The following is a 25,878-nucleotide window of genomic DNA, read 5'->3' on the forward strand; positions in this document are numbered from 1 at the left end:
CCGCCATGATGCCAACCGCAGGCCAAATAAAGCACCAGTAGTAACTAAAAGACCACCGACAAGATTTGGACCAAGGCCACCATTACCACAGCCACCACCACATTGAACATTGTTTGAGCTTTGTAATGATGATGAGTTATAAGATCTCATTGAAGCTGATTTTGAAATTGATGAAGTATTACCGAGTGATGAAATTGAAGCTAGTAATTTTAATAAAAAAAAATTAGTTTTAAAAAAACTTTAAATATTTGTATATTTTTTATATGTACCAAAGAGAGTCATTTTTGAGTTTGAATTAATATTTAGATTTAATGATTATTTAAAAAAAAAACCCTCAATTTATATTTTTTTTTAATATAAAAATAAAAAATAAAAAAAAATTTAAAAATTATTATAAGTTCTAAATATTAGAAAATAGTTAAGATATAATATATATAGTTAAAATATTTATTTTCCCATTTTAAATATTGAAATAATGATCGATTATATATAATCACACAAAATCATTTAACAATCTATTAGATTTTTTTTTTAATAAAAAAAAAAAAAAAGGGGTAAAATTAACACACACCCCAGTTAATATAAAAATATATGCATATACTGATAAAAAAATAACCTAATCTAAAATAACACAAATCTATAATACTTTTATATTATAAACTAATATTTGAACTGACTTGTGATTGTTTCGGTGATTTAAATTATTGTTTAATATATTTTAAGTTAAAATATTGTTTTTATTTGATTTTTTATTTGATTTTTTATTTGATTTTTAATCTAAAAATATAAAAAAAAAGTATAAATAAGAAATTAAATTTTTTATTTTTTCATTATATTATTAAAAATCAATTAATACAAAACTAAATTAAAAATGACACTTTTTGGTAAGTTATATTTTAATTTTATTAAAAAAATTACTTTTAGTTAATATTTAAGTATTGATTTTTTATTTTCTTTTAGCTTCAATTTCATCACTCGGTAATACTTCATCAATTTCAAAATCAGCTTCAATGAGATCTTATAACTCATCATCATTACAAAGCTCAAACAATGTTCAATGTGGTGGTGGCTGTGGTAATGGCGGCCTTGTTCCAAATCTTGTCGGTGGTCTTTTAGTTACTACTGGTGCTTTAGTTGGTACTGTTGTTGGCACTGTTGGCGGTCTTGTCAATGGTTTATTAGGTACTGGAAGTTGTGGTTGCAATTAAAATTGCTAACTATCTAACAATGTATTTAAAATAAAATCCATTTATTTATTTTTATAAAATTTAACATTTTTTATTTAATATTGGGTATTTGATTAGAAAATAAAGTTTTCTTTTGAGTTTTCTTTTTTTATTTAAACTTTATTATAATTAAATTTTGTAATTTATATAAAAATATATAAACATCTATATTAACTGAGATTTTAAAGTTTCCGAGATTTATTTATTCTATATATTGTTTTAAAAAATGCTAGTGGAATAATAAAAAATATAGATCAACATAGAGTTTTGATATCTTATAAAAGAAAAAAAGTAAATAATGAAAAAAGTTTTCAATTAAATAGTAATGTTATAAATTTATTATTTTTGTTATTTTGATACAAAAAAACCAAATTTTAAAAATTTAATTGCAACCACAGTTACCACCACCTAATAATGAACCAACAGTACCAACAACGACTGGAACTAATTGACCAGCAACACTACCAACAGTGCCAACAACATTGCCTAATAAAGCACCAACTGGAGCATTAACACCAACAGTTGCACCACCTTCACAACCACAACCACCAGCACTGCTGTTAGCACCTTGTTAACCTGATGCCCCCCCTAATGCTAAAATTGATCTTTTTGATCTTGAGCTGACGTTTCCGAATGAAGAGATAGCAGCTAAAATATTTAAAAATAAAATTTTAATTAATAGCTTTTTTTTATAGTTTATGTTTGTAATATTTACATAAGATTGACATTTTAATTTATTAGTTTTTGAATTGTTTGATTTGTTAATGAAATAAAAAAGAAAAAAAAACTTTTATTTATAGTGAAAAAAAAAACCAATTTTTTTTTTTTTAATTAAACCAATAAAATTAAATAATTTTTCTAAATAATAGATTGTTCTCCATGGTATCCCAAAACCACTTTGTAAAAAAATCAAGTACATCTAAAAGAGCCAAATAGATTTAGTATTACTACATTTCACAGATTATATTAAAAAAATTATTTAGAAAACTCAAATTTAAAGTAAATGAAAAAAAAATTAATAAAAAAACAAAACATTTTATAAACATTCTTAAAATTATAAAAAAATAAATAAAACGAATTAAAATGAATCAATATGAGTAAAACTAATATTTTTAACCATTTTAAATCATCCAGTATGCATCATATTAAATAAGTATAATTTTTTATCGATTTTTTTTAATGATTGTTATGGTGATTGTTATTGTGTGGTGATGACGGGTTATGAATGGTAATTTATCATTTTTTATTATAAATTGTTTAAACACACATTAAAAAAGATTTATGTGTTTAAAATATCCTTAAAACAATTAAAACAATCGTTTTATAAAATAATTTGTTTGTGTGTGTTTATGTGTGTTTGTGTGTGTGTCTGTGTGAGCTATATTGTTAAAAATTATTATAGTATATAAAATTTTATCTAAATTGGTAAAAAAAAAATAGTGTGTGGGATTGGTAAAAAATAATTAAAGGGGAATTAATAAAGCAAACTATTTTTAGATACATCCAAAAATTGTGTGTAAAAGTGTGTGTGTTTCATTTTAGTTAAAGGTTACCTTATAAGGTTTATTTTCTATTGTCAATAATTTTTTATACTTTTTTTTTTTATTTATTAATTTATTATTATTTATAAAAATAATTGTAATTTAAAATCAAAACTACAAAATTTTTACACTTTAATACCTTAATTAATGATATTTATTAAATTTATATGAAAAAATTACTAATGTATTTATTTATTCTATGATTAACCTTTGATTAACCAATTAAAATGTTCCTTTACTACAATCCATAATTTAATTATTTAATTATTTATTTAATTAATTTTTAATCAACAATTAAAACAAAAAAAAAAAAACTATAAATAAAAAAATTTTAAATTTTATTTGTCAACAAATTAAAAATCAATTTAATTAAAAAAACTAATAAATCAAAATGTCAATCTTATGTATGTTTCATTTTATTATTTTTATATAAATATAAACTAGTATTAATTATTATTTTATAGCTGCTATCTCTTCATTCGGTAACGTCAGCTCAAGATCAAAAAGATCAATTTTAGCATTAGGCGGTGCATCAGGTTTACAAGGTGCTAACAGCAGTGCTGGTGGTTGTGGTTGTGAAGGTGGTGCAACTGTTGGTGTTAATGCTCCAGTTGGTGCTTTATTAGGCAATGTTGTTGGCACTGTTGGTAGTGTTGCTGGTCAATTAGTTCCAGTCGTTGTTGGTACTGTTGGTTCATTATTAGGTGGTGGTAACTGTGGTTGCAACTAAACTATTTAAAACAATTGTTTTGTTAAAATTACTAAAATCGTAACATCATCTTTATCATTACAAATTATTAAAATAAAAAAAAAGAAATAAAATTGCTATTTTTTTAATTCAGAAAAAAAAAAAAATTTCATTTTTCTTATTTTGGATCATTTCTATTAATAATCAAAAAAAAACAATTAATAATTATTATTTTTTTTGTATTTGATAAAAAAAAAAATTTTATTTTTTTTTATTTTTTTTTATTTTTCACAAAATTTTTTTTTTTTTATAATTTTTTTTTTAAATTAATTTTTCTAACTTCAAAATTTATTTATTTTATTTTTTTTTTCTTTTTTTTTCACACACATCATATAAATATTCATAAATAGTATAATAATATAAAATGTCAACCCCAGATGATATTGAATTTAAAGCTGGTAAAGCTCAATTAGTTGATAAAACTGTTACATCAGATAACAGAAAAGGTTTCTTAAAATTCAACGTTGTATGTAGATCACACTTTATATATATTTTAATAAAGTAGAAAATTTCTAATTCAAAACTATTAATCTACATTAGACAGGTGATGGTTTAATTCTTGTTTCATGGAGACCACGTGACTCATCAGCATATGAAGATGTAAGTATCTATATTGTGCAAAACTATTTTACCCAAATGTTGCATTATTCCTAATATACTTTTTATTTCTATTTCTTTAGGAATTTTATTTTGCACCAGGTGAACTTAAATTTGTTAAAGTTGAAGCTTGTAAAACTGGTAGAATGTATTATTTAAATTTTTCAGATTCAAATCATAAAGAATTTTTCTGGTTACAAGAACCAGATGCCTCTAAAGATGCTAAAATTGAAAAAGCAATTAAATTAATTGAAGATTTTGTTCCAATGGGTAATTAATATAACATTTTTTAAAAAAGATTGTTTTGTATTTTTTGTTTTTAAACATGACATATTGTTTTTTTTTTTTATCAATTATATTCTATTCACTAATTAAAAATATTATTTTTTATAATATATATAAAAAAAAAAAGTATAAAAAAAGGAGAATGTAAAATTAAAACAAAAAAAAACAAAAAAAAAATAAAAAAAATAAAATAAAAAAAATATATTTCATCAAAAACTAAAAATAATAACAATAATATGTCATGTCATCTTTATTTTAGAATCAAATATCTTTTTTTTTTACTATTTCTATTTAAACTTTATTAACAAAAATAAAATAAATAAAATTTTTAGATGATGATCAAATGCCAATTGACTCAACGCCAGCTCCAAACCAAACCTCTACACAACCAACAGCTCCAACTAAACAACCAGAAACCAAAACCAATAATACAGCTACACCAGCACCATCATCAACAGGATATATTTCAACACCAAGCCAATCTGTAAATAAGTCAAGTGCAACCACATCAGAAACACCATCACAAATACCAAATATGGATTTATTTAAGGATATATTTTCAAAACTTCCAGCCCAACCAAAACAACCACAAGTTACATTAGGTAAAATAATGACTGCTGAAAATTTAATTCCTTTCCTTAGAGACAATCCAAGTATCAAACAAGATTTATTACAACATCTTCCAGAAGAATGTGCTCAAGATCCAAGCAAGCTAAATGAAATTTTATATTCTCCACAATTTCTTCAATCATTAGAAACACTCGACTATGCTATTTTTGAAGGTCATGGTGCTGAAATTATATCATTATTAGGTTATGAACCAACTTTAGCTTCCCAAAGAGGTGTCGAAGGTTTTTTAACAAATATACAAGAGGAATGTAAAAAAAAACAAAAAAAATAAATAAAATAAATTATATAGATGATACCTTTAATTGTGGGTTTTATAATAAAATATTTTAAATAATAAATTGGTTTTTTTTTAACAAATTTATATATAAATAATGTATTTATTATATTTTTAAAATTTCCTAAATTACATAATAATATATAAAATATATTATTAAACTATTAATTGTTGTGTTGAGATTTATTTGGTTCTATTAGTATACAGCTAATATATTATGTATTATTAATAATATAAAATATATTGATTGAAAAAATAAATATGATAGTAAAAAAAAACAAAAGCATTAAAATGATACTATTTAATTGGTATTACTATTTGCTATTGTAGTTGTATAATTATTTGTATTGGTATATAAATCACTGGTATTATTTAAATTGTCAACATTAATAGTATTATTACTAGTGCCATTACTGCCACTACTATTACTACTACTATTGTCAAAACTATTAGATGTATTATTATTATGACTATGATTATGATTATTATTATTATTACTGTTATTATTTAAACTTTCATTTAAAGGTGGTGATAGTGGTTGACAATATTCTGATGATGATGTTAAACTATTATGAATATTTCTTTTATGTTGATTATGAAGCTCAATTTTTTCAGGTGAAATATTTGGTGGTGGTTCTAAAACATCACTTGAGCATGATGATTTTGGTGATGCTGTTGAATAATTACTTGTGTCATTTGTAGATGGTGGTGGTTGTGGTGGTGGTGATTGATGTTGTTTCATCCTTTGTTGTTGTTGATATAATGCAAATATCATCTTTTGCTCCTCGACTGAACAATCATCAAACATCATTTCTGGATGCTTTAACATATCATATGCTGTTACTATAAAAAGAAAAATATAAATTGTTAACAAATTATATTTAACCAATTAAAACCATTATAAAACTACTTACAATAACTATTATCATTTATTGGACGAGCAGTAAACGAGCTTATTTGACTATCTAAATTTGGTTTTAGGGTATTTGAAAAGAATATACAAACAGATTCGAAAAAGAAAGAAGGTCTTTCACTATTATGACCACCAGCCAACAATAATCTATTCTTATCACCAGAGTATTTTTCATATAAACGTTCGGAGTGATGGGGTCTAACAAAGTTATCAGCCTCACCATGAGCAAATAAAGCAGGTATAAATACTTGATCTGCAACAGGCATAATGTCTAATTCCTTTATATCAAAATGAGCCCTCTTTTTTATTGAACTTCTGACCATTTTCAAACCCAATGAAATCATAAGCTTTGGAAGTTTTTGAACAGCGGAATGAACTAATTCCTCTGCGACTTTATATAATGAACTAAATGGACTATCTAATACCATGCCTGCAATTGAAGGATCTTCTCTTGCATATAAAATTGATGTTACTGCACCCATACTTCTACCCCATAAACCAATTGTCGATATTTTGCCTGTCTCTCTTAAATGCTTTACAATTACACCTACATCATCCTTTTCATAATAACCTAAAGATACATATTGACCACCACTTAATCCACTACCACTAAAATCAAATACTACTACTGAAATATTCATTGGTAATAAAGTTCTAACACACTCCATTGCATCCAGTCTACATCCACTATTACCATGACAATAAATTACACATGGTTGTTTTCTTTATAAAAAAAAAAAAATAACTATTAATATGATGATACCAAAATGCAATAGTATTAATATGATGATACTTACTCTCCAGTTTCCCAATATTCTGATTGTTTAAAATGGCTACACTGAATTGAGTGACCTCTAGGGTTAATTAATTCGAAATCATTTCTAACATAAGTTCTTAGTGGATGACCTAGTGAAAATGCTTTAGGACCTAAATCATCTATAGTATAATAATATCTTGGTGGTCTAATAATCATATTGCATAATGCATCATAATGAGCACTAACATTAAAAAGTGATGGTTGTTGTTGCTGTTGTTGTTGTTGTTGTTGTTGCTGAGCTTGTTGTTGAGCTTGTTGTTGAGCTTGTTGTTGAGCTTGTTGTTGAGCCTGTTGTTGGGCATTATTATTAGTATTTGTAGTAGTTGTGGTTGTCGTAGTAGTTGAACCTGCTGAGCTACTACCTGAACTTGCATTACTATCACTACTTTTATTTAAACAATGACTACTTTGACTTGTATTACTCTTATTTAAAGTGTTGCTATTATTACTTGTTTTTAAACTATTTGAACTTTGACTCTTTCCATTTTGTGATACAGATAAATATGTTCTTGTCATTTTTAAATATCACTATATAAATTTTTTTTCAATCTAATTCTAATAACTATATAGCTATTTTAACTATACCTAAATTAATCTTTTCTTTCTTTCTCTTACTAGACCTAATTAAATGAATAATACTATAAATATTATATAAAGAAAAAAATTTATGATTAATATTTAATTATAATAATATTGATATTAAAATAACAAAAAAAAACAAATTGATATGAATGAAATATGGGTGAGTTTTTGAAATGGAATGTTTGAGAAATTATAATAAAAAAAATAAAAAAAAGAGATACAAAATAAATAAATACAAATGACAATAGAAAGAGGTTTATTAGCTTGTTGTTTTATTATATATATAATTTGTCGCTATAAATAGAGTATTTATAAAAATGACAAGAAACCAATTATTATTATTGGCTAATTAATATATATAAACAATAAATAATGAATGATATTATTATTTATTTTGAGGGTGATGAAAAACCAATATTGTATTTTATTTTTTTTTAAATTAATAAATATTAAATAAATTAAAAAAAAAAATATCACCTCTATTAAAATTATTTTTATTTATATATATATATATTGTATTTGTATTTGATATAATTTAATATTAACTTTATACAATACATATAATTTATTTTTTTTGTTTATTAATTTTATTTTTTTTTTTATTTTTTTTTTTTGTTATTTTAAAAATTAAAGTTGAAAACACTATAAATACTATGTATAAATATAATAATGTTTTGTGTGTGAATGGATTATGAATTTATTATTATTATTTTTATTACTAACATTCTAACACACCCTAGCACACATAAGTTAAACACACACACTTATCTGCACTAAAAACCCAATACACCTAATTTTATTATTTTATTATTTTATTTTTTTACATACATTTAAATAATATAAATAAATAAATAATGAATAATAAAACAAATATTATTATTATATAATAATATATTTTATATATATATGTAAAAATATATATATATTAAGAATATAGAAAAAAAAAAAAAAAAAAAAAAAAAAAAGCAAACGCTTAATTATAATACAAAAAACTATTTTATTATTTTTTAATTTTTTATTATTATTTTTTTATTATTTTAAATTTTAAATTTGATAACAACAATCCAAAAAAAAACAATAAAAAAAATAAAAAAAATAAAAAAAAATAAAAAAAAATAAATTTAAAAATAAAAATAATATTTTAATTGAATTATTTTAAATTCTTTTTTTTTTTTCATAAAAAAAATTCATAAAATAATAGTATTTCTATATTCATATGAAAGCTTTCTATAAACAATCTCCCACAAAAACTAATCAACCAAGTTCATTATTGTGTCAATATGTGTGTATGTTCTTGTGAGTGGGTGTTTATTTTTAAATTTTTTAAAAAAAAAAAAATTGTGTGGTCTGGGTGAAATTTTCATCATTATCATAATAAAAATGATAACAGTTGATGAGAAAGAGCAGTTGTGCACATTGATTGGAGTAAACAGAGGGTTTTGAAGTGCATTATCATAAATTTTTCTTTTTTTTTTTTTTTTGTTTTAACTTACAAATTTCTTGTTTATTTTTAAAAAAAAACTTATATATAATGATTAAAAGTGGGTGATCAATAAAACTGTGGTTTTATTGTTGAGTTATTTTTAAAAGATATGAATATTATCTTTCAAAAATTATATTATATTATATTATGGGTGGTTGAACCAAATAAAAAAAAAAAAAAAAAAAAAAAAGAAAAATGGGTGGGTTTTAGAGGTAATGGTATTATATTAATTTGATTATCGCACGATTTACTTTAATTTTGCATTGTTAAAATATATTTTTATAATATAATTTTGCACACAATTGTTATTAATAAAAAAAAAAAATAAAAAAATTAATTTTATATTTTTTAATTTTTTTTTAATTTTTCTTTTTTTTTTTTTTTTTTTTAATCAACCTAACCACACCAATACACCCATCCAATTAATTTATTTTAATCTAAATTAATTATCGGAAATGTCAACATCAACATCTAATAATAGTAACAATAATAATCATAATAATCATAATAATAATAATATAACAAATAATAATATTAAACCAGCAATTAATATAGATAATAAAATATTTATTGAAATTAATGAAAATATAATAGATTTAAATTATTGGTTTGATTTAGTATCAGATGATGCAAGCGGTGCAACCTCATCCTTTTTAGGCACAACAAGAAACGAATTTAAAGGTAAAGGTGTTTTCAAGTTAGAATATGAAACCTATAAACCAATGGCATTAAAAGAGATTGAAAAAATATGTAAAAAGATTTTAGAAGGTTTCGAAAACGATATTAAAAAAATAGGGGTAATCCATAGAATTGGTGAAGTGCCTGTTGGTGAAGCCTCAATACTTATTGTAATTTCAAGTGGTCATAGAAAATCATCTTTGGAAGCTGTACATTATGCAATTGATACCATCAAATCGACAGTACCAGTTTGGAAAAAGGAATACTATACAGACGGCTCTCAATGCGAATGGAAAGGTAATTGCGAATCGTGCCATTACCATGACCATAAAATATAGCAAACAAATAAAACCAAAATATATTTGGTAATTAATATTTTCTTTTTTTTTTTTTTTTGTTTTGTTTTGTTTTGTTTTGTTTTTCAACTTTTTTAATATAATAATATATTATTAAATATTATTAAATATTATTTATTTATTTTTAATTATTTTTAATTATTTTTTAATGTTTTGGTTTTGGACTATTACCTGGCCAGTTATAACCAAGTGATCTTACGAAACCAAATTTCTTTGATAATTCATCAGCTGATTTTGGACCACGTGAGCCAAATTTATATGGTTCTGGTTGAACTTTAAGATTTTCGATTTGTTCGAGGAGTGGAGTGAAAATTTGCCAAGCAACATCTAATTCATCATCTCTAACGAAAAGATTATGATCTCCCTTAATAGCATCGAGAATTAAACGTTCATAAGCATCTGGTAAATCAAGATTTTCGAATCTATGACGATATGATAAATCTAACTCTGTTTGTTCGATGCTCTATAAAGATTATAAAAAAAAAAAAAAAAAAAAGTGATATTAGTCATTATATTTTATATTATATATTAAATTTTTAAAATTATAATTACATTTTCTAAACCTGGTTTTTTAGTTAATAATTTTAAGTAAACAGCTTCACCTGGTTGAATTCTCATTACTAACTCATTTCTTGAAATTTCTTCATCTCTAAAGAGGAAATTATCTGGACGTTTAAATTGAATTCTAACTTCAGTTTTTCTTTCGTCTAAAGCTTTACCACATTTTAAGATGAATGGCATACCTCTCCAACGTGGGTTGTTGATGTGGAAAACAGCAGCAGCATAGGTTGGAGTTACAGAGTCTTTTGGAACACCATCGTCGTCAGTGTATGATGGGTGTTTACCTGAATCATCAGATACATACTGACCTAAAACAACTTCGTCTAATTTAATTGGTTGAATGCATCTGAGTAATTTAACTTTTTCATTGGTAATATCGTCGGCATTTAATGAAACTGGTGGCTCCATTGCTACTAATGAGAGTACTTGAAGTAAATGATTTTGCATAACATCTCTGATAATACCAAATTGGTCAAAGTAACCACCTCTACCTTCGGTACCAATATCTTCTTTGAAGGTGATTGTAATGGATGAGATGTGTGATTTGGACCATAATGGCTCGAATACAGCATTGGCGAAACGAAGAACCATTAAATTTTGTACCATTTCTTTACCAAGATAATGATCAATACGGAATAAATCCTTTTCTTTAAATAATTTACCTAAATCATTGGCTAATTGTCTACTTGTAGTTAAATCACGACCAAATGGCTTTTCAACAATAACTCTTGACCAACCACTCTTTGACAATAAAGAGCCTTGAATACCAATACTAACTTCAATAAAAATTGATGGTGGAATGGCCATATAAAATAAACGATTGTGTGCTACACTACTTGCCTTCTTTTGTTCTTCGGCATCAATTAATTTTTCAAATTCATCATAAGCTTTCTTTTCATCATATTGACCAGAATGATAATGTAATAAATTTAAAAATTCTTGTTTTTTTTCTTCATTGCCTTTTAATCTGTAAATTAAATAAAAAAAATATTAATATAACTTTTTTGGAATATTTTTTTTTTTCGGAGATAATGATCATATTTCGCACGCCTTTTCAAAAAAATTTTTTTTGAAAAAATAAAAATTTACGTATTTTTTTCGGAAGTGATCATTATCAATAAAATAAATACATACCCTTGGGCAATTCTCTTCTTGAAATCACTAATTTCAATATGTGATCTAGCATAACCATAAATAATTGTAGTTGATGGTAATAAGTCTCTAAGGAATAAACTAAAGAGTGCTGGATAAGTTTTCTTTTTAGCAAGATCACCTGATGCACCCAATACTACAACAGTTAATGAACGATTATCTGGACTTGAACTCATTGTTGTTTCTTCTTTTAATATTTTATTATTATTTGTTGTTGTCAAACTGCTACCCAATGGAAATCTATCTCTAAATATTTTCATTTTAATATTGTTGTTTATTATTTATTATTTTTTTTTGTTTTAATTTTTGAAAAAGAGGGAAAAAGTGTTAATAAGTTTTTAGAAAGTATATGAATAATAATATATGTGGTATAAAGATAATTATTATTTGAATAAAAAGATATTATTTGAATATAAAGAATTTATATGAGGTTAGAAAAAAAAAAACAATTAAACAAACAAATAATAAACAACAATATTTGATAAATGAAATAAATTAATAATGAATTATTGTAGTTTTATTTTTATAATAAATAATAAATCCATTGACATTTTTTTTTTTTTATAAAATAAAATAAATAAAATAAACCACTATATATTATTATTAATTAAACATTTTGTAGAAAAATTACTGTAACTGTAATACTGAATGAGCAATGAAGTTTTTATTATTATCTTTACTATTAATAATAATATTATTATTTAATATATTATTATAAGTACTATTATAGATTTGAAATAAATTTAATAATGAAACAACAGTGAATGTGTATAATAAAATGGTGCTAATAATTATTATTAATTTACCTATTGTGTGCGAGTATATATAATATTAAAGTTGTGTTTTTAAAATGTTATTTTATTGTGAAGTAAATAAAAAAAAAAAAAAAAATTTTAGATATCTATAAAAATAAATTAATTTTACTATATTAATACAAAATAATTACTTGTGATATCTAAGACTGAAAACAATAATTAATACAATAATAACAAATGAAATAAAAAACTATTTATCCTGTTTGTATTTTAATTTAAATAAATAAATAAATGAATGAATGGGTAAATAAATAAAAAAAAATAAAAAATAAAAAATTTTGAAAAATTTTAAAAAAATAAATTATGAAATTATTTCACACCCTACTTTCTGTGTGTGTTATATTAAAATTATTAAAATAAAAATTTTTTTTTAATAAAAAGAAAATAATTTTTTTTTTTTTGGGTGCTCTTATGTTCACTTTTTATCAAAAAAAAAAAAATCCAATTTAATTTTTTTATTTTTTCAAATTATTTATTTTTTATTATTGATTAATAAAAGAATTTCTTATAGCATCCAGCTTCCAGAGGAATAGGGAATTCCCAATGATCAAAATAATTAAATTAAATTTAATAAATGACAAATTTTTATTAAAACAATACAAAAAAGAAAAAAGAAAAAAAAATTTTCAAAAAACGGATCAAAGAATCTTTTTTTTTTTTTTTTTTTTTTTTTTTAAATTTTTTATTTTATTTTTCATTTTCATTTTTTTTTTTTTTTTTGAAATTTATAGTTAAATTAAATTGGTTCTTGTGCCATAATAAGATTCATTATCTTTTTTTATTTTTTTTTATTATAATTGTTAGTAATGTTCTTTATTCTATTAAAGTCTAAAAAAAACTTTGAATTGTTTTCGTGGTTTTGTGTTTTTAAAATTATAATTAAAAAAACCGAATGGTATATTTATTAAAATTTTATTTGTTTTATTGTTTATTTTTAAATATATCTTTATGGTATATTAATTCCCCATTTGTTTATATTTAATGCTCTTATAATAATTTGATTCAATGAGTCTAAAATAAATATTAATTAAAAATAAATAAAATAAAAAAATTTAAATTTTTAAATTTTTTTTAAATTTTTTTTAAAATTTTTTTATAATTATTTTTTTTAATGTTAAATTTTACACAATTAAATATTTTATTATAATTTGACACATAGATATCTATAGAATATAAATTAAACAAAAAGATTTTAGACCAGTTTTATATTTTAATTGATACCAGTTTTATAAAATAACCAATAAAACTACACAATAATAAACAACAACAATATAGTAATAGTAACATTGCAGTATAATAAATTATGTCAACATATAAAAAAGTTAGTTCACAAATTGTATCATCTAAAAATGTTGGTATGGGTAGTACCTATTTAAAAGAAAGAAAAGATTTAAATAAAAATGAAGATACAAATAAATTAAAAGATGAATTAAATCAAAAGGAATTAAAGTCACTTGAAAAGAAAGGTTTATCAAATACAGTTACTATAGAGGATGATAAAGATTTAATAAAATTAAAAAACCAATTAATTAAAGAAGATGAAGAAGAAAAACAAGAGAATTTAAAAAAAAGAAAAGGTATCGATGATGATGATACTGACAGTTCAGAAGACGAAAGTGAAAGTGATAACGAATCTTCAAAGCATAGAAATAAAATAAACAAATTTAATAATGACACCAATGGCAGCAATAACGATGATAACAGCGAGTCAGATGACAGTAACAACGACTCTGATGATTCAGATGATTCAGACGATTCAGATGATGAAGAAGAGTTAATGAGAGAATTGGAAAAGATTAAAAGAGAAAAAGCAGAGCAACAAAAGAAAAAAGAGGAAGAGAAAATAAAAGAGTTGGAAAAAGAGCGTTTGGAAAGAGTGGCCCATGGTAATCCTTTATTAAATAATAGTGGTGGTGGTAGTGGCGGTGGTGGTAACTATTCAACCAATAAAAGGTATGTGTTATTTATCATTGTAGTATAATTTAAAGGTACTATTATCTTTACTAATTATTATTTGTTTTTTCTATAATTACTATTAAATAGCTGGCTTGATGATGGTGTATTTAAGAATCAAGCAAGAGACGAACCAACTGTAAAGAAAAGATTTATTAACGATACAACTAGAAACGATTTTGCTAAAAAGTTTTTATCAAAATATATAAAATAATAATAAAACAAACAAAAATTATTTAAATTTAAAAAAGTGTTTATCTTTATTTTTAGGGTTGCTTATTTTATTTTTTCAGTCACCAGAATGAGGATAATTATTATTTGTTATCAGAATGCTGTTTTTTTTTTTTTTTTTAAATTTTATTTAAATATTTAATTTTTTTTTTAAATTTTTTATTTAAATTTTTTATTTTTTTTAATTTTTTATTTTATTATTTTTAACAAGTGAATAATTTATATTATTATTGTAACAATACTATGAAATAAAACTCATATTATATACATTATACACACACACATATACACACAGATATAAAATGGTTGTAATAGATACAAATTTAAAAGTTGAAGAACAATCAATTCTATATCATATCAATTCATCAGATGTATATAATTTATTGCAAGATATATCAGGATCAAAATTAATAGTGGATTTAAGATCAAAGGAGAAATATGATGTTTCGCATATTAGAACAGCAATTAGTTTACCACCTCCACCTTCACCAGATTCAAATACAAATTCTACCATCAAATCATTTAATATTAATAAATATATTGGCTCAAATGCAACAGCAAAACATTGGAATTTAATATTTAATAGAGTTGTAGTTTATAGTGATAAGCCATTTCTATATAGTATCGACGAGTTGGAGCATTTGGACGAGTTTAATTATACTGGTATTGTGGATTTAAAAAGAGAAGATTGGGATCATGTTTTGCTTAAATACTTTTTGTCAAAAAGAAAGAAAACTAAAATTATGGTATTCCAAGATGGTTTCAACACGTTCCATTCCAATTATCCATTTATGTGTAATTCTTCCACTATAAAAGTAACAGGTTCGCTCTATCCATCAGAAATTATCATAAACTTTTTATATTTGGGTGGCACTGAAAATGCAGCCACAAAAGAACAATTACAGAATTTAAGTAAGTTTAATATAACGATTACCTCACAAATTACTATTTTATAAAATATCGTTTATACTAATGTTCATCTTTACTCATTTTTAGAAATTACACATATAGTTAATATGGCATCAGAGCTTGACGATGTTTATCCACATACATACAAGTACTATAGGGCAGATTTAGATGATAGACCAAAGGCAAACATTTATCGACACTTTCAACCAGTTATTGATTTTATAAATGCAGCAAAAAGAGAAGGTGGCAGAGTATTGGTTCATTGTGCAATGGGTATTTCAAGAAGTACAACCGTGGTTTTAGCATACTTGATGAAAGAGGATCATTTATCTTTCAATGATGCTTATAAATTTGTAAAATCAAAACGTACTTTTGTAAATCCAAATCATGGTTTTATTACTCAACTAAAGGAATATGATGCATTTTTAATTAAAGAAAGAGAAAGGGAACATGAGCAACAAAATGATGAAATGAAGAGATTAAAACTTAATAGTATAAAGGAAGAGAATACCGGTAGTGTTATTCCAATGAACAATAATAAATTGGTGTCAGAAAGCACAGTAGCATCCAAAAATGATATCAAAATAAAGCCACATGACAAAACGAAGGGTTCACAAACCAACTCAAACAAACTAGAGCCAGATAGTATTATAAATGAAAATAATAATGACAGTGATATTGAAATGAAGTCACAAAATGATATAGAGGATTCACCACTAGTATCATTTGGATTACCCATTTTACCAAATAGAGAAATCTCAAATTTAGAGCCAATCATTTTAAAAGATGCACCAACTGCAGCAACAGCAGTTGTCAAAAACCAGTTGCCAAATCAGTCATCACAAACAATACAGTTAGATCAATCTCAATCAAAACCGGACCAATTAAAACAAGAAAATCCTCAATTCTTGCCAACAACTCAATCACTATTAACAAAATCCCAATTATTACCAGGAGCAAAAGTAAAAACTGTTGATATTATCTCTAATTCACCAATTATTGAGGATTCAATTTTTAAAATGTCAGAGCAACAATCACTTTCAGAAAAACAACCCAATAACAATACTTCACCAAAAATACCTCAATCATCATTGTAAAAAAATAATTATATTAATAAAGATTGTTTTGTGTTTGTGTAATGTTTGCAAAAGAAAAATATGTGGTTTGTGTATGTATATTGATTGTATTCAAAGATTGAGAAGCCATCATTAAATATTTCTTGGATATGTGGTTGAATTGGTTCAGTAGTTTGTGATGATGAAACCAATTGTTTTATTTGAAATTAATAGTTACTAAACTTAGTTTAATTTTATTATAATTTATTTTGAATTTGTTTAATTTTAATTTTTTTTTTTTTTTGTTTTTTTTTAAAATTTTTTTAAGGGTATATTCAAAGAATTTTCCACTTTTTTTTAAATTTGTTGAAATTTTTTTTTTTTTTCTAAACAAAAAACAAAACAAAAAAAAAACTATTTATTTAAAATTAAAAAATAAAATAAAGATAAAAATAAATAAAAATAAAGATAATAAAATAGATAAATAATATAATAATAAATATAATAATAAATAAAATGGTTATAATTGAAAAAAATATTAAAGATGATGAGCCATCTATTCAATATTTAAATAATTCAACATATATATTCAATTTGTTGCAAGATACAAGGAGATCTAAAATAATAATTGATGTTAGATCAAAAGAGGATTACGATAAATTACATATCAGAACAGCAGTTAATGTTCCTCCACCATCACCATTTGGAATTAGCGAAAAGGATAAAGAGGGCAATATATGGATTAAAAATTTTGATATTGCCACATATATTGCATCAATACCTAAAGTTAAACTATGGAATGTTTTATTTCAAAAAGTTGTGGTATACAGTGACAGAGAATTCAAAGATTATACAAACGATTTCGTCAATAAAAAAGAAGAAGAAATTAATGGCAAAAAAACTTCATATGAGGTTAGTTTTAAATTATCTGATTGGGAAGATGTAGTATTACAATACTTTTTGACCCAAAGAAAAAAGTCAAAAGTCACTGTGTTCCAAAATGGTATTGTTTCATTCGAATCCAACTATCCATTCGTCTGTAATCCATCCGATGTTGTAATAGCCGAGCCAATGTATGCTTCTGAAATTATAGAAAACTTTTTATATTTAGGTGGCCAATCAAATGCTGAAATTAGAAAGCAAATTAAAAATTTAAGTAAGTTTATTAATAAACAGTAACAATAAATTAATAAATTAGGATTGAATATTAATAAACAATTTTTTATCAATATTATAGAAATTACACATATTGTAAATATGGCATCAGAATTAGAGGACTCTTATCCTCATATTTATAAATACTATAGAGCAGATTTAGATGATACACCAAGAGCAGATATTCATCAACATTTTGTACCAATTATAAATTTTATTAATTTAGCTAAACAAGATGGTGGTAGAGTACTAGTTCATTGCGCAATGGGTATTTCAAGAAGTGCTTCCGCAGTAATAGCATACTTGATCAAAGAAAATCAAATGTCGTATCAAAATGCATTTGTATATGTAAAATCAAAAAGATCTTTTATTAATCCAAATTTTGGTTTTGTTTCCCAATTAAAAGATTTTGAATTTTTTTTAAAAAATGAAAAAAAACCAAAATCAGAATCAGAATCAGCAACACAAACATTAGATAGTTTGGTTACAGATATTAGTATTCAGTTGAATGTTAATAAATAAATTAAATAAAAATTAAATCAACATTATTGCAAATTAGTTTCCCATCTATTTAAAATTTTTTTTCCCTCTTTAAAAATTTTTTTTTTTTAAAAAAATTTAAATTAATTTTTTTATTTTTTTTATTTTTTATTTTTTCATTTTTTAAAACATATAATTTAAATATATTTCAAAACTATTATTTATAAATGCAAGCTGTAGCAAATAAATCAAATATTACATTAAAAGGGTCAACAGATATCGTAACAGAGTTTTTTGGTAATTAATTAGATTTAAAAATAAATTATAAAAAGAGATGTTTGTTATTAATTTTTATTTTTATGTGCAGCATACAGTATAAATACAATTTTATTTCAAAGAGGATTATACCCACCAGAATCATTCACTAGAATTGCAAAATATGGATTACCAATTCTAGTTACTACAGATGAAACATTAAAAAATTATATTGAAAATGTATTAAAACAATTATCAGAGTGGTTATTATCAGGTGATATTCAAAAATTAGTTTTGGTAATCACAGATATAGTCACAAAAGAAGTTTTAGAAAGATGGGTATTCGATGTTGTTACCGATTTACCAAAGGATGGAGAGTAATTATATATATAGTAATAATAATGTCAATATATAATAGTTAATTAATTATTTTAATTTTCAATTTTGTTAATATTAGAGCACCAAGAAAAAAACCAGAAAAAGAAATTATGAGCGAAATTCAAGCAATTATAAGACAAATTACAGCAAGTGTAACCTTTTTACCATTATTACCAAATGCATGCACATTTGATTTATTGGTTTATACTAAAAAAGATTTACATGTACCACAAGAATGGGAAGTATCAGATCCAAGATTAATCACAAATTCACAACATGTTAAACTCAGATCATTTACAACCTCTGTAAGTTTTTATTTTTTTATTAATTTTTATATTCAATATGTGTGTGTACATATATTCATAAATTAATAATTTAATTAAATTTAGATTCACAAAGTTGAAAGTATGGTTTCATATAAAATCTCAAGTGATTAATTTATTTTATATATTTTAATCAAAATCAAAATCGAAATCGAAATCAAGCCAAAATCAATATCAAAACGAAATTTGAATTAAATTTAACAAATGCATCTTAGGAATAATTTTAAAAATATTATATAGATTAAATTATATATAATAAGTTTTTGTAAATAAATAAACTTTATGTATTTAAAATAAATAAAAGAACTTTAATAATCTGTTTTTATTCTTTTTCTCAATTTTATTAATTCCTATTATCTGCTTTAAGTTATAGACTCCAGCAGGGTTTGTAATTATATTAAAAGTTTGTAAATAAAGAAAGTAGTATCAAAAAAAAGTTAAATGAATCGAGTAACAAATAATAATCATAGATATGGTTATGATATCCCAAAGGTGGAAATAAAAATAAAATATGGTTATGATATCCCAAAGGTGAAAATTAAAAATAGAAATATTGTATTACTAATAAACATTATAATTTTTTTTTATTGCTTATTTAAATTTAAAGTTTATCATTATTCATTTCTTTCATTTTTTGATTTACATTATTGAGGAATTTTTCTTTTTTCTTTTTCTGTATGATGTGATATGATATTGAAATTACAACAACGGCTACAAAAGCAGTACAACCTACAGCAATACCAGCAATTTTGGCACCACTGAGTTTTGAATTGTTTGGACAGATAGAATTGATTTTTGATGATGCTTTATTTGAATTAATGAGAATGGAAAAATCTGGATCGATGATTGCTGATTCTTTAAAGTTTTGAATTTGAATACAAATATATGATTGTAATGTTTTGGTTTCACTTATTGGTTTCATATCTTTGTCTAATAATATATTTGAGATTGATCTAACCCTAGAATCTATGATACCTCTTTTAATAAATCTACCATACAATGAATGATTATCCACTTGAATTTTTAGATAGTTAGAATTATCCCCTGATGTAGTTTCACCAAATTCCCTTGCTGAGCAAATATTATCAGTTGTATTGGACTGAGCAAAAGCTGACATTACTAGTTCTAGTTGGTTTAATGGGCTATTAAATGGATATTGACCTATTTCTATAGTATATTTCATTGTTGATGGGTTCATAAATAGTTGTTCATCTGCAAATGTAATTATAGTTTCATTTATAAACCATTTTAATGTTACAGATACTGTTGTATTGATTATTTTTCCATTATTTTTAATTTCTAAATTTGTATTATATATAAATGTTGAGGGATCATATTGATAGACAACCCATTTTTCAAAAGATTTAGTGTAAACTACTTCACCAAAAACATTAATTTCTCTGATTGCTACAATCGATATTAATGAACGGAATATAACTTTATTATCGTCAATACTTGGTAAATTAATATCAGTTGATGGTGAAGTTTCATTTGCTTTTGGTGGGTCTACAATGACAATTTGTGATAAACAGTCAACACCAACCCATGGTGAATAGCATAGACAACCTTGATTTTCAATACATTTGCCATTCTCTGGACCTCCACATACTGGTGTACCTTGGCATTGTTGAGGTTTATTGGTTGGTATTGGAGTATCTGTTGAGCCTGTTGGGTTTTCGTTGTTGATATAATAGTCAAATATAGTTGGAACAATGGTAATTGAGTTTGATTGTAACGATATTGTTTTAATATAAACTTGATAGGGGTATATAGTAGCTTTTACTTTTGGAATTAATTAATATTGATGTTGAATATGTTCTCGATACTTTTAAAAGTACCATCACTAAATTTAAAATAAGCAGTTGAATCTTCACCAAAAGCGCTACCAAATAGCCATAAGTCACCTCCTTTTTCGGTTATTCTAAAGTGATCATTGATGTTTGGTTCATTAGAGGTAAATGAAGTTTCAATAAAGCTGTCATAGCCTTTATCTAATAAGTAGTCAGTTGTGAAGCCACTGAACATTCCATTATTATTAATAAAACCATAAACTGATAAAATAATACCATTAGGATAGCCGAAACTTATTGGAAGCTGTATTGTACATGTGTATGTTGCAGTAGTTTCTAAATTGGAACCAGAAACAAACCCAAATGGAAAAGATTTCGATATTGTGAAACCAAAACTTGAAAATTTAATAGGGGATAGTGGATATTTAACAGTATTTTGAAAACCTACATTTACTATTGGTAAATTATGTGAATAGGAATTTACTGATACTGAAGATGGGATTTGAGGTGTTCCAAAAACAACTAATATTTAAAATAAGTTAGTAAAATTTGGTTTAATTTTTTGAATAAAATTAAAAATTATCTGTCATACATTGTTTATTAGATCTTGAAGTAACTCTGGACTGCTTTGTTAAACCATTTTGAAATAAAAATTGATATTCATATGTTGAAGCAGATGTATCATATGGACCAATTGGATAATAATAGGTGGTTGTTGAGCTATTTCCATAGATTGGTCTTATCCAATTATCAATTGTTTAACCATCCCTAGTTTAAAGAATATGGATAGGCATTTGCAAGTGAACGATTAGATGTCAGTACAAAAACAACACCTTGGCCAAAACCTATTAGTTATACTTAACTCTTCAATTAATTTAAAACTAATTATATTTAGATCTATATCTAGAGATTTTAAAATAAAAAATATAAGTTTTATTTATTAATTCTTTGATACTTATGCATATACAACTTAACTTACTGTAACATTCGACTTTTAAATCTAATTTTGAGTTTATATTAAATGTTTGCACACCAACACTAGCAGATATAAAAACACTGAATATCGATGAGGTTTAGTTAGCATCTAGTTGTGAAAAAGATACACCATCTGAAGGAGAGACTTGTAATTGTGAATCACAACTTTCATTTGGATTTTCTATTGTACATAATATATATGAATTAAAATAACATGTATCTAAAACTGTATAATATTTATAACTTGTGTTAATTGGGGATATATCTGGAAGCAAGGGGATAAAAAATAAGAAAATATCTTAAAAAAATTCACAAAATTTCCGTTTTTTTTTTTATTTTTTTTTTATTTTTATTTTTTTTTAGAAATTTTTTTTTGATTTTATTTGAGATCCGATGTGTTTTAGTTTTTCTTATAATATTTTAAGGTCAGTAATACATACCTTATTTACAAATATAAGTACAGAGATTGTTACATATTAACTTTGTAATTTAAATAATAATTTTCAAAGTAATATAAATAAATATAATTATTAAATCTGTTAGAAAAAAGTTTTTTTTATTTTTTTATTATTTTTCTATTATTTCTATGTTGCAAAATTTAAGAATAAAGATTTTGGGTTTTAAAATTTTTTATTAGTTATTATGTTTATAAAATTTAGAAAAAAGGAAAGTATTTCTTTTATGGTTTTAGTCTAAGTGTTCTTTTAGAGTTTATATAATATATTCTCGCATTGAAATTTAGAAAAAAGGAAAGTATTTCTTTTGGTTTCAATATATTTTTATGTAATAAAAAAACGAAAAACAAATTTAATATTATTAGATTTTGTGTAACCTTAATATTTTAATCTTTCATTATAATTTTCATAATAAATTAAAGATCTTTTTTTTTTTTTTTTTTTTTGTTTTTATTTTTTTTATACACAATTACAATTTTTTTTTTTATTTATAATTTTTTTTTATTCATTAATTAAATATTAATTATATTTAAAAACATGCTAAAATTAATAATAAATTATTTAGAGTGTTCAAGGATATATATATCGGTCCATTGTTGCTTTTTTTATTTTATAGCTTTAGCAGTATCTGTAGAACAAACCGGTAAAGTTGATTATTTTTTAAGTTTATTATGCTTTGGGATAACTTTTTTTAATCATAACATTGCTTATTTAATTAACTCTTTGATTGACTTTTTATATGAAGTGATACTGCTGTAACAGTAGACAAAACTCTTTTTGGGTTAACTTCAATAAAAGTGTTAAAAAGATACATATGGTTTTCAACAATTTCAATTTGCTTCATTTTAATTCCAGTTTATACGAAATACCATTTTGATATTTTCAAAGTAGTTTTGTATTTTACCATTATCCAGTTTATTGGAAGTATTCTTTATACTCCAGCCAAATACGTTGCATGTGGTCAATTCATTTTCTTAGGTTTCCATGTTAGCACTCTCTATTTCTTTTACTTTTCACAATGTCAAGAAATTGTTATTTTCGATATTGGTCATCCAATTACTCTCTTTAGTTTTTTGATTATGTTTAGTATGCTACAGGTTATTCAAGGAAATTACCACAGAGATCATGATGATGATAAAAAAGCAAGAATTTATACAATAGCAATCTTATTAGGAAAAAAATTTTCTTTATATTATTTCTATTCTTTATTTATAATGTAATTTAAAATTTAATTTAACAATTTTTTTATATTGTCTAATATTTTTTTTTTTAGGTATTGCATTTGGGTTATATTTTTATCATTTTATTTAAATAATATCTATTATTTATTAATGTTGATAATATATAAAAAAATGTATAATTTATATCTTGGTGCTAAAAAAGGTGATGTTTTTATGTTAAACTGGAGAGTATGCAAAATATATTTCCTTTCCTACACTTTTTTAATATTGGCTATTATCTTGGGTGGTAAAATAAAAGTTTGATAAAATTGTAATTTTTATAATAAATTAATAATTTAATTTAATAAAATTTCTATTATATGTTTTCAATATATAATAATTTGTCACTATTATTATTTGGTTATTTTAATTTTTATTATATACATAAATTATTGATCAGTTATATTTAATTTTTTTTTTTTAGTTTTTTTTTGCTTTTAATTTGTTGATGATGGTGATTTAGCTCTGTTTAATATTAATGGGATATCATTATGTGACTGGCATATAAAACAACCATTAAAATATATTTACCTGCCACAACTGATGAACCTGGTTTACCAGCAACAGAACCTATAATACAAATAATTACAAAGTCTGGAAATGGGCAACAAGGCACAAATATAATGATAAATATAAAACAAAACAAAATAAAAAAAGAAAAAAGTTATAACTATTTTTGTTTTGATAAATCCATTTTAATTAAAAAAAATTTATAAATTTTTATTAAATTTTTGAAATTAATCAATAAAAAGAACCATTTCAACATGATTTTCCATGGAATAAAACTAATCAAACTTAGGTCCATATAAAAATTCACTTAGCCATTTAAAACCTAATTATTTAGAGAAAAAATGTTGGTTAATAAAAATGAATTAAATTTTATAATTTTTAATATATTATTAAAATTTACCTTCATAAAGACCTTCACCCGAGGTGGCACAGGTTTGTTCGGTGTGCCATTTTCTATTATAGATTGAGTTGATATGAAGTGTATCATTTACCACAGAAGTGTGTTTTGCATTAGGAAGATCTTGTTTGTTACATAAAACTAAAATAGGAACATCACCTATATCATTTTCATCGAGAATTTTGTGGAATTCATCACGATTTTCTTGAAGTGTTCCTATATCGCTTGAATCGGCAACAATGATGAAGGCTTGAATTTTTGGTGATGGTTTTAGGAAATATTGTCCCAATGATGATCTAATTTTATAATAATCATCATCAATATCACAAACGATAAAGTTAATGTTTTTGGATTGGACTAAAATTATTTAAAAAAATTAAAATTTATATTAATACGGAATGAATTTTGGATGAATTAAATTTATTAAAATTTAAATTTCTTGCTGTTTAAATTATTAATTTACCAGTTTCGATAATTGGAGTTTTGGTAACAATCTAAAAATTACAAAAGATTATCAGTAAAAATAATATTTTAATTTTTTTTTAAATATTCTTACTTCACCTAATTTGAGTTGTTGTAAAATGGTAGTTTTACCAGCGCCTTTAGGGCCAACCATTAAAAACTTAACATCATGTTTGTCAAAAAGATTGCTGATTTTAGATTCTGTAGACATAAATAAAAATAGATAATTAATATATTGAATTTAATATATAAAAAAAAATTTAAAAATAAAAAAATTTTTTAATGTTTAATAAATTTTTTTAAAATTAACCACCAAAATTTTTTCTAAAAAAAAAATTAATATTAATCACAAAAATTAATACTTAAGTTTACACACAAAAAAAAAAAAAAATGTTTTTGTTTTTAAAAAAAAATGGTGTTGCATAATAATTGAGGTATTTTAAAAATTTTAGTTTTTTTTTAAAAAAAAGGTGATTATAATAAGCGGGGTGTTTTGGTGTTTTAATGTTAATCATTTTTTATTAATAACAAAAAAATTTTCAAAAATTAAATAAACTGCAGATATACAATTTGATTATTTTAACAAAATATATATTTTAAAACTGTTCAAATTTTGTTATTTCAAAAATGTGAAAAATGATAATAGAAAATTAAAATTTTAAATACTAAAAG

At 23.2% G+C, this 25,878-nt stretch overlaps 14 protein-coding genes across 14 annotated transcripts in view; 9 read left to right on the forward strand and 5 right to left on the reverse strand.

Moving 5' to 3' along the window:
* Positions 1-287, reverse strand: part of DICPUDRAFT_91427 (uncharacterized protein) — a 2,240-nt gene extending 1,953 nt beyond the window's left edge. The window contains exon 1 of the mRNA XM_003284978.1: positions 270-287. Coding sequence (XP_003285026.1) covers positions 270-282 — 13 coding nt within the window. The 5' untranslated portion in view covers positions 283-287. The remainder of the gene's footprint in view (positions 1-269) is intronic.
* A 567-nt stretch (positions 288-854) lies between these two features.
* DICPUDRAFT_91428 (uncharacterized protein) lies at positions 855-1,208 on the forward strand (the record flags this gene model as incomplete). The annotated part of the gene is made up of 2 exons (XM_003284950.1): positions 855-877; positions 954-1,208. The coding sequence occupies exons 1-2, from the start codon at positions 872-874 to the stop codon at positions 1,206-1,208; spliced, it is 261 nt and encodes an 86-aa protein (XP_003284998.1). The 5' UTR covers positions 855-871.
* Positions 1,209-3,158: 1,950 nt separating this feature from the next.
* Positions 3,159-3,497, forward strand: DICPUDRAFT_148854 (uncharacterized protein; the record flags this gene model as incomplete). Its single annotated transcript, XM_003284951.1, has 2 exons — positions 3,159-3,171; positions 3,232-3,497. 2 exons carry the CDS (start codon positions 3,159-3,161, stop codon positions 3,495-3,497), a joined length of 279 nt encoding a protein of 92 aa, XP_003284999.1.
* Positions 3,498-3,879: 382 nt separating this feature from the next.
* On the forward strand, positions 3,880-5,298 carry DICPUDRAFT_148855 (uncharacterized protein; the record flags this gene model as incomplete). Its single annotated transcript, XM_003284952.1, has 4 exons — positions 3,880-3,981; positions 4,056-4,115; positions 4,196-4,382; positions 4,730-5,298. The coding sequence occupies 4 exons, from the start codon at positions 3,880-3,882 to the stop codon at positions 5,296-5,298; spliced, it is 918 nt and encodes a 305-aa protein (XP_003285000.1).
* Positions 5,299-5,602: 304 nt separating this feature from the next.
* Positions 5,603-7,547, reverse strand: DICPUDRAFT_148856 (uncharacterized protein; the record flags this gene model as incomplete). Its single annotated transcript, XM_003284979.1, has 3 exons — positions 5,603-6,144; positions 6,216-6,937; positions 7,012-7,547. The coding sequence occupies 3 exons, from the start codon at positions 7,545-7,547 to the stop codon at positions 5,603-5,605; spliced, it is 1,800 nt and encodes a 599-aa protein (XP_003285027.1).
* Positions 7,548-9,650: 2,103 nt separating this feature from the next.
* On the forward strand, positions 9,651-10,103 carry DICPUDRAFT_22179 (uncharacterized protein; the record flags this gene model as incomplete). The annotated part of the gene is made up of 1 exon (XM_003284953.1): positions 9,651-10,103. A coding segment is annotated over one exon (453 nt), but the record flags the coding sequence as incomplete, so codon positions are not given.
* A 93-nt stretch (positions 10,104-10,196) lies between these two features.
* Positions 10,197-12,812, reverse strand: DICPUDRAFT_45843 (uncharacterized protein). Its single transcript, XM_003284980.1, has 4 exons — positions 12,790-12,812; positions 11,826-12,089; positions 10,683-11,658; positions 10,197-10,593 (listed from the first exon to the last, which is right to left on the reverse strand). The coding sequence occupies exons 2-4, from the start codon at positions 12,017-12,019 to the stop codon at positions 10,276-10,278; spliced, it is 1,488 nt and encodes a 495-aa protein (XP_003285028.1). The 5' UTR covers positions 12,020-12,089; positions 12,790-12,812; the 3' UTR covers positions 10,197-10,275.
* Positions 12,813-13,961: 1,149 nt separating this feature from the next.
* Positions 13,962-14,855, forward strand: DICPUDRAFT_96909 (uncharacterized protein; the record flags this gene model as incomplete). The annotated part of the gene is made up of 2 exons (XM_003284954.1): positions 13,962-14,611; positions 14,702-14,855. 2 exons carry the CDS (start codon positions 13,962-13,964, stop codon positions 14,823-14,825), a joined length of 774 nt encoding a protein of 257 aa, XP_003285002.1. The 3' UTR covers positions 14,826-14,855.
* A 289-nt stretch (positions 14,856-15,144) lies between these two features.
* DICPUDRAFT_17903 (uncharacterized protein) lies at positions 15,145-16,245 on the forward strand (the record flags this gene model as incomplete). The annotated part of the gene is made up of 2 exons (XM_003284955.1): positions 15,145-15,754; positions 15,839-16,245. Coding segments are annotated over 2 exons (1,017 nt in total), but the record flags the coding sequence as incomplete, so codon positions are not given.
* Positions 16,246-17,322: 1,077 nt separating this feature from the next.
* On the forward strand, positions 17,323-18,483 carry DICPUDRAFT_96910 (uncharacterized protein; the record flags this gene model as incomplete). The annotated part of the gene is made up of 2 exons (XM_003284956.1): positions 17,323-17,962; positions 18,044-18,483. 2 exons carry the CDS (start codon positions 17,323-17,325, stop codon positions 18,481-18,483), a joined length of 1,080 nt encoding a protein of 359 aa, XP_003285004.1.
* Positions 18,484-18,668: 185 nt separating this feature from the next.
* On the forward strand, positions 18,669-19,511 carry DICPUDRAFT_28664 (uncharacterized protein; the record flags this gene model as incomplete). The annotated part of the gene is made up of 4 exons (XM_003284957.1): positions 18,669-18,738; positions 18,809-19,073; positions 19,154-19,379; positions 19,464-19,511. 4 exons carry the CDS (start codon positions 18,669-18,671, stop codon positions 19,509-19,511), a joined length of 609 nt encoding a protein of 202 aa, XP_003285005.1.
* A 487-nt stretch (positions 19,512-19,998) lies between these two features.
* DICPUDRAFT_28619 (uncharacterized protein) lies at positions 19,999-20,595 on the reverse strand (the record flags this gene model as incomplete). The annotated part of the gene is made up of 1 exon (XM_003284981.1): positions 19,999-20,595. The coding sequence occupies one exon, from the start codon at positions 20,593-20,595 to the stop codon at positions 19,999-20,001; it is 597 nt and encodes a 198-aa protein (XP_003285029.1).
* Positions 20,596-22,376: 1,781 nt separating this feature from the next.
* DICPUDRAFT_148864 (uncharacterized protein) lies at positions 22,377-23,837 on the forward strand (the record flags this gene model as incomplete). The annotated part of the gene is made up of 2 exons (XM_003284958.1): positions 22,377-22,390; positions 23,363-23,837. 2 exons carry the CDS (start codon positions 22,377-22,379, stop codon positions 23,835-23,837), a joined length of 489 nt encoding a protein of 162 aa, XP_003285006.1.
* A 785-nt stretch (positions 23,838-24,622) lies between these two features.
* On the reverse strand, positions 24,623-25,417 carry DICPUDRAFT_75970 (uncharacterized protein; the record flags this gene model as incomplete). The annotated part of the gene is made up of 4 exons (XM_003284982.1): positions 24,623-24,669; positions 24,748-25,101; positions 25,208-25,238; positions 25,301-25,417. The coding sequence occupies 4 exons, from the start codon at positions 25,415-25,417 to the stop codon at positions 24,623-24,625; spliced, it is 549 nt and encodes a 182-aa protein (XP_003285030.1).
* Between the last annotated feature and the right edge of the window lie 461 nt (positions 25,418-25,878).

Source organism: Dictyostelium purpureum (genome assembly GCF_000190715.1).
Source record: "Dictyostelium purpureum unplaced genomic scaffold DICPUscaffold_36, whole genome shotgun sequence".
In the NCBI taxonomy this organism is placed as follows: domain Eukaryota; phylum Evosea; class Eumycetozoa; order Dictyosteliales; family Dictyosteliaceae; genus Dictyostelium; species Dictyostelium purpureum.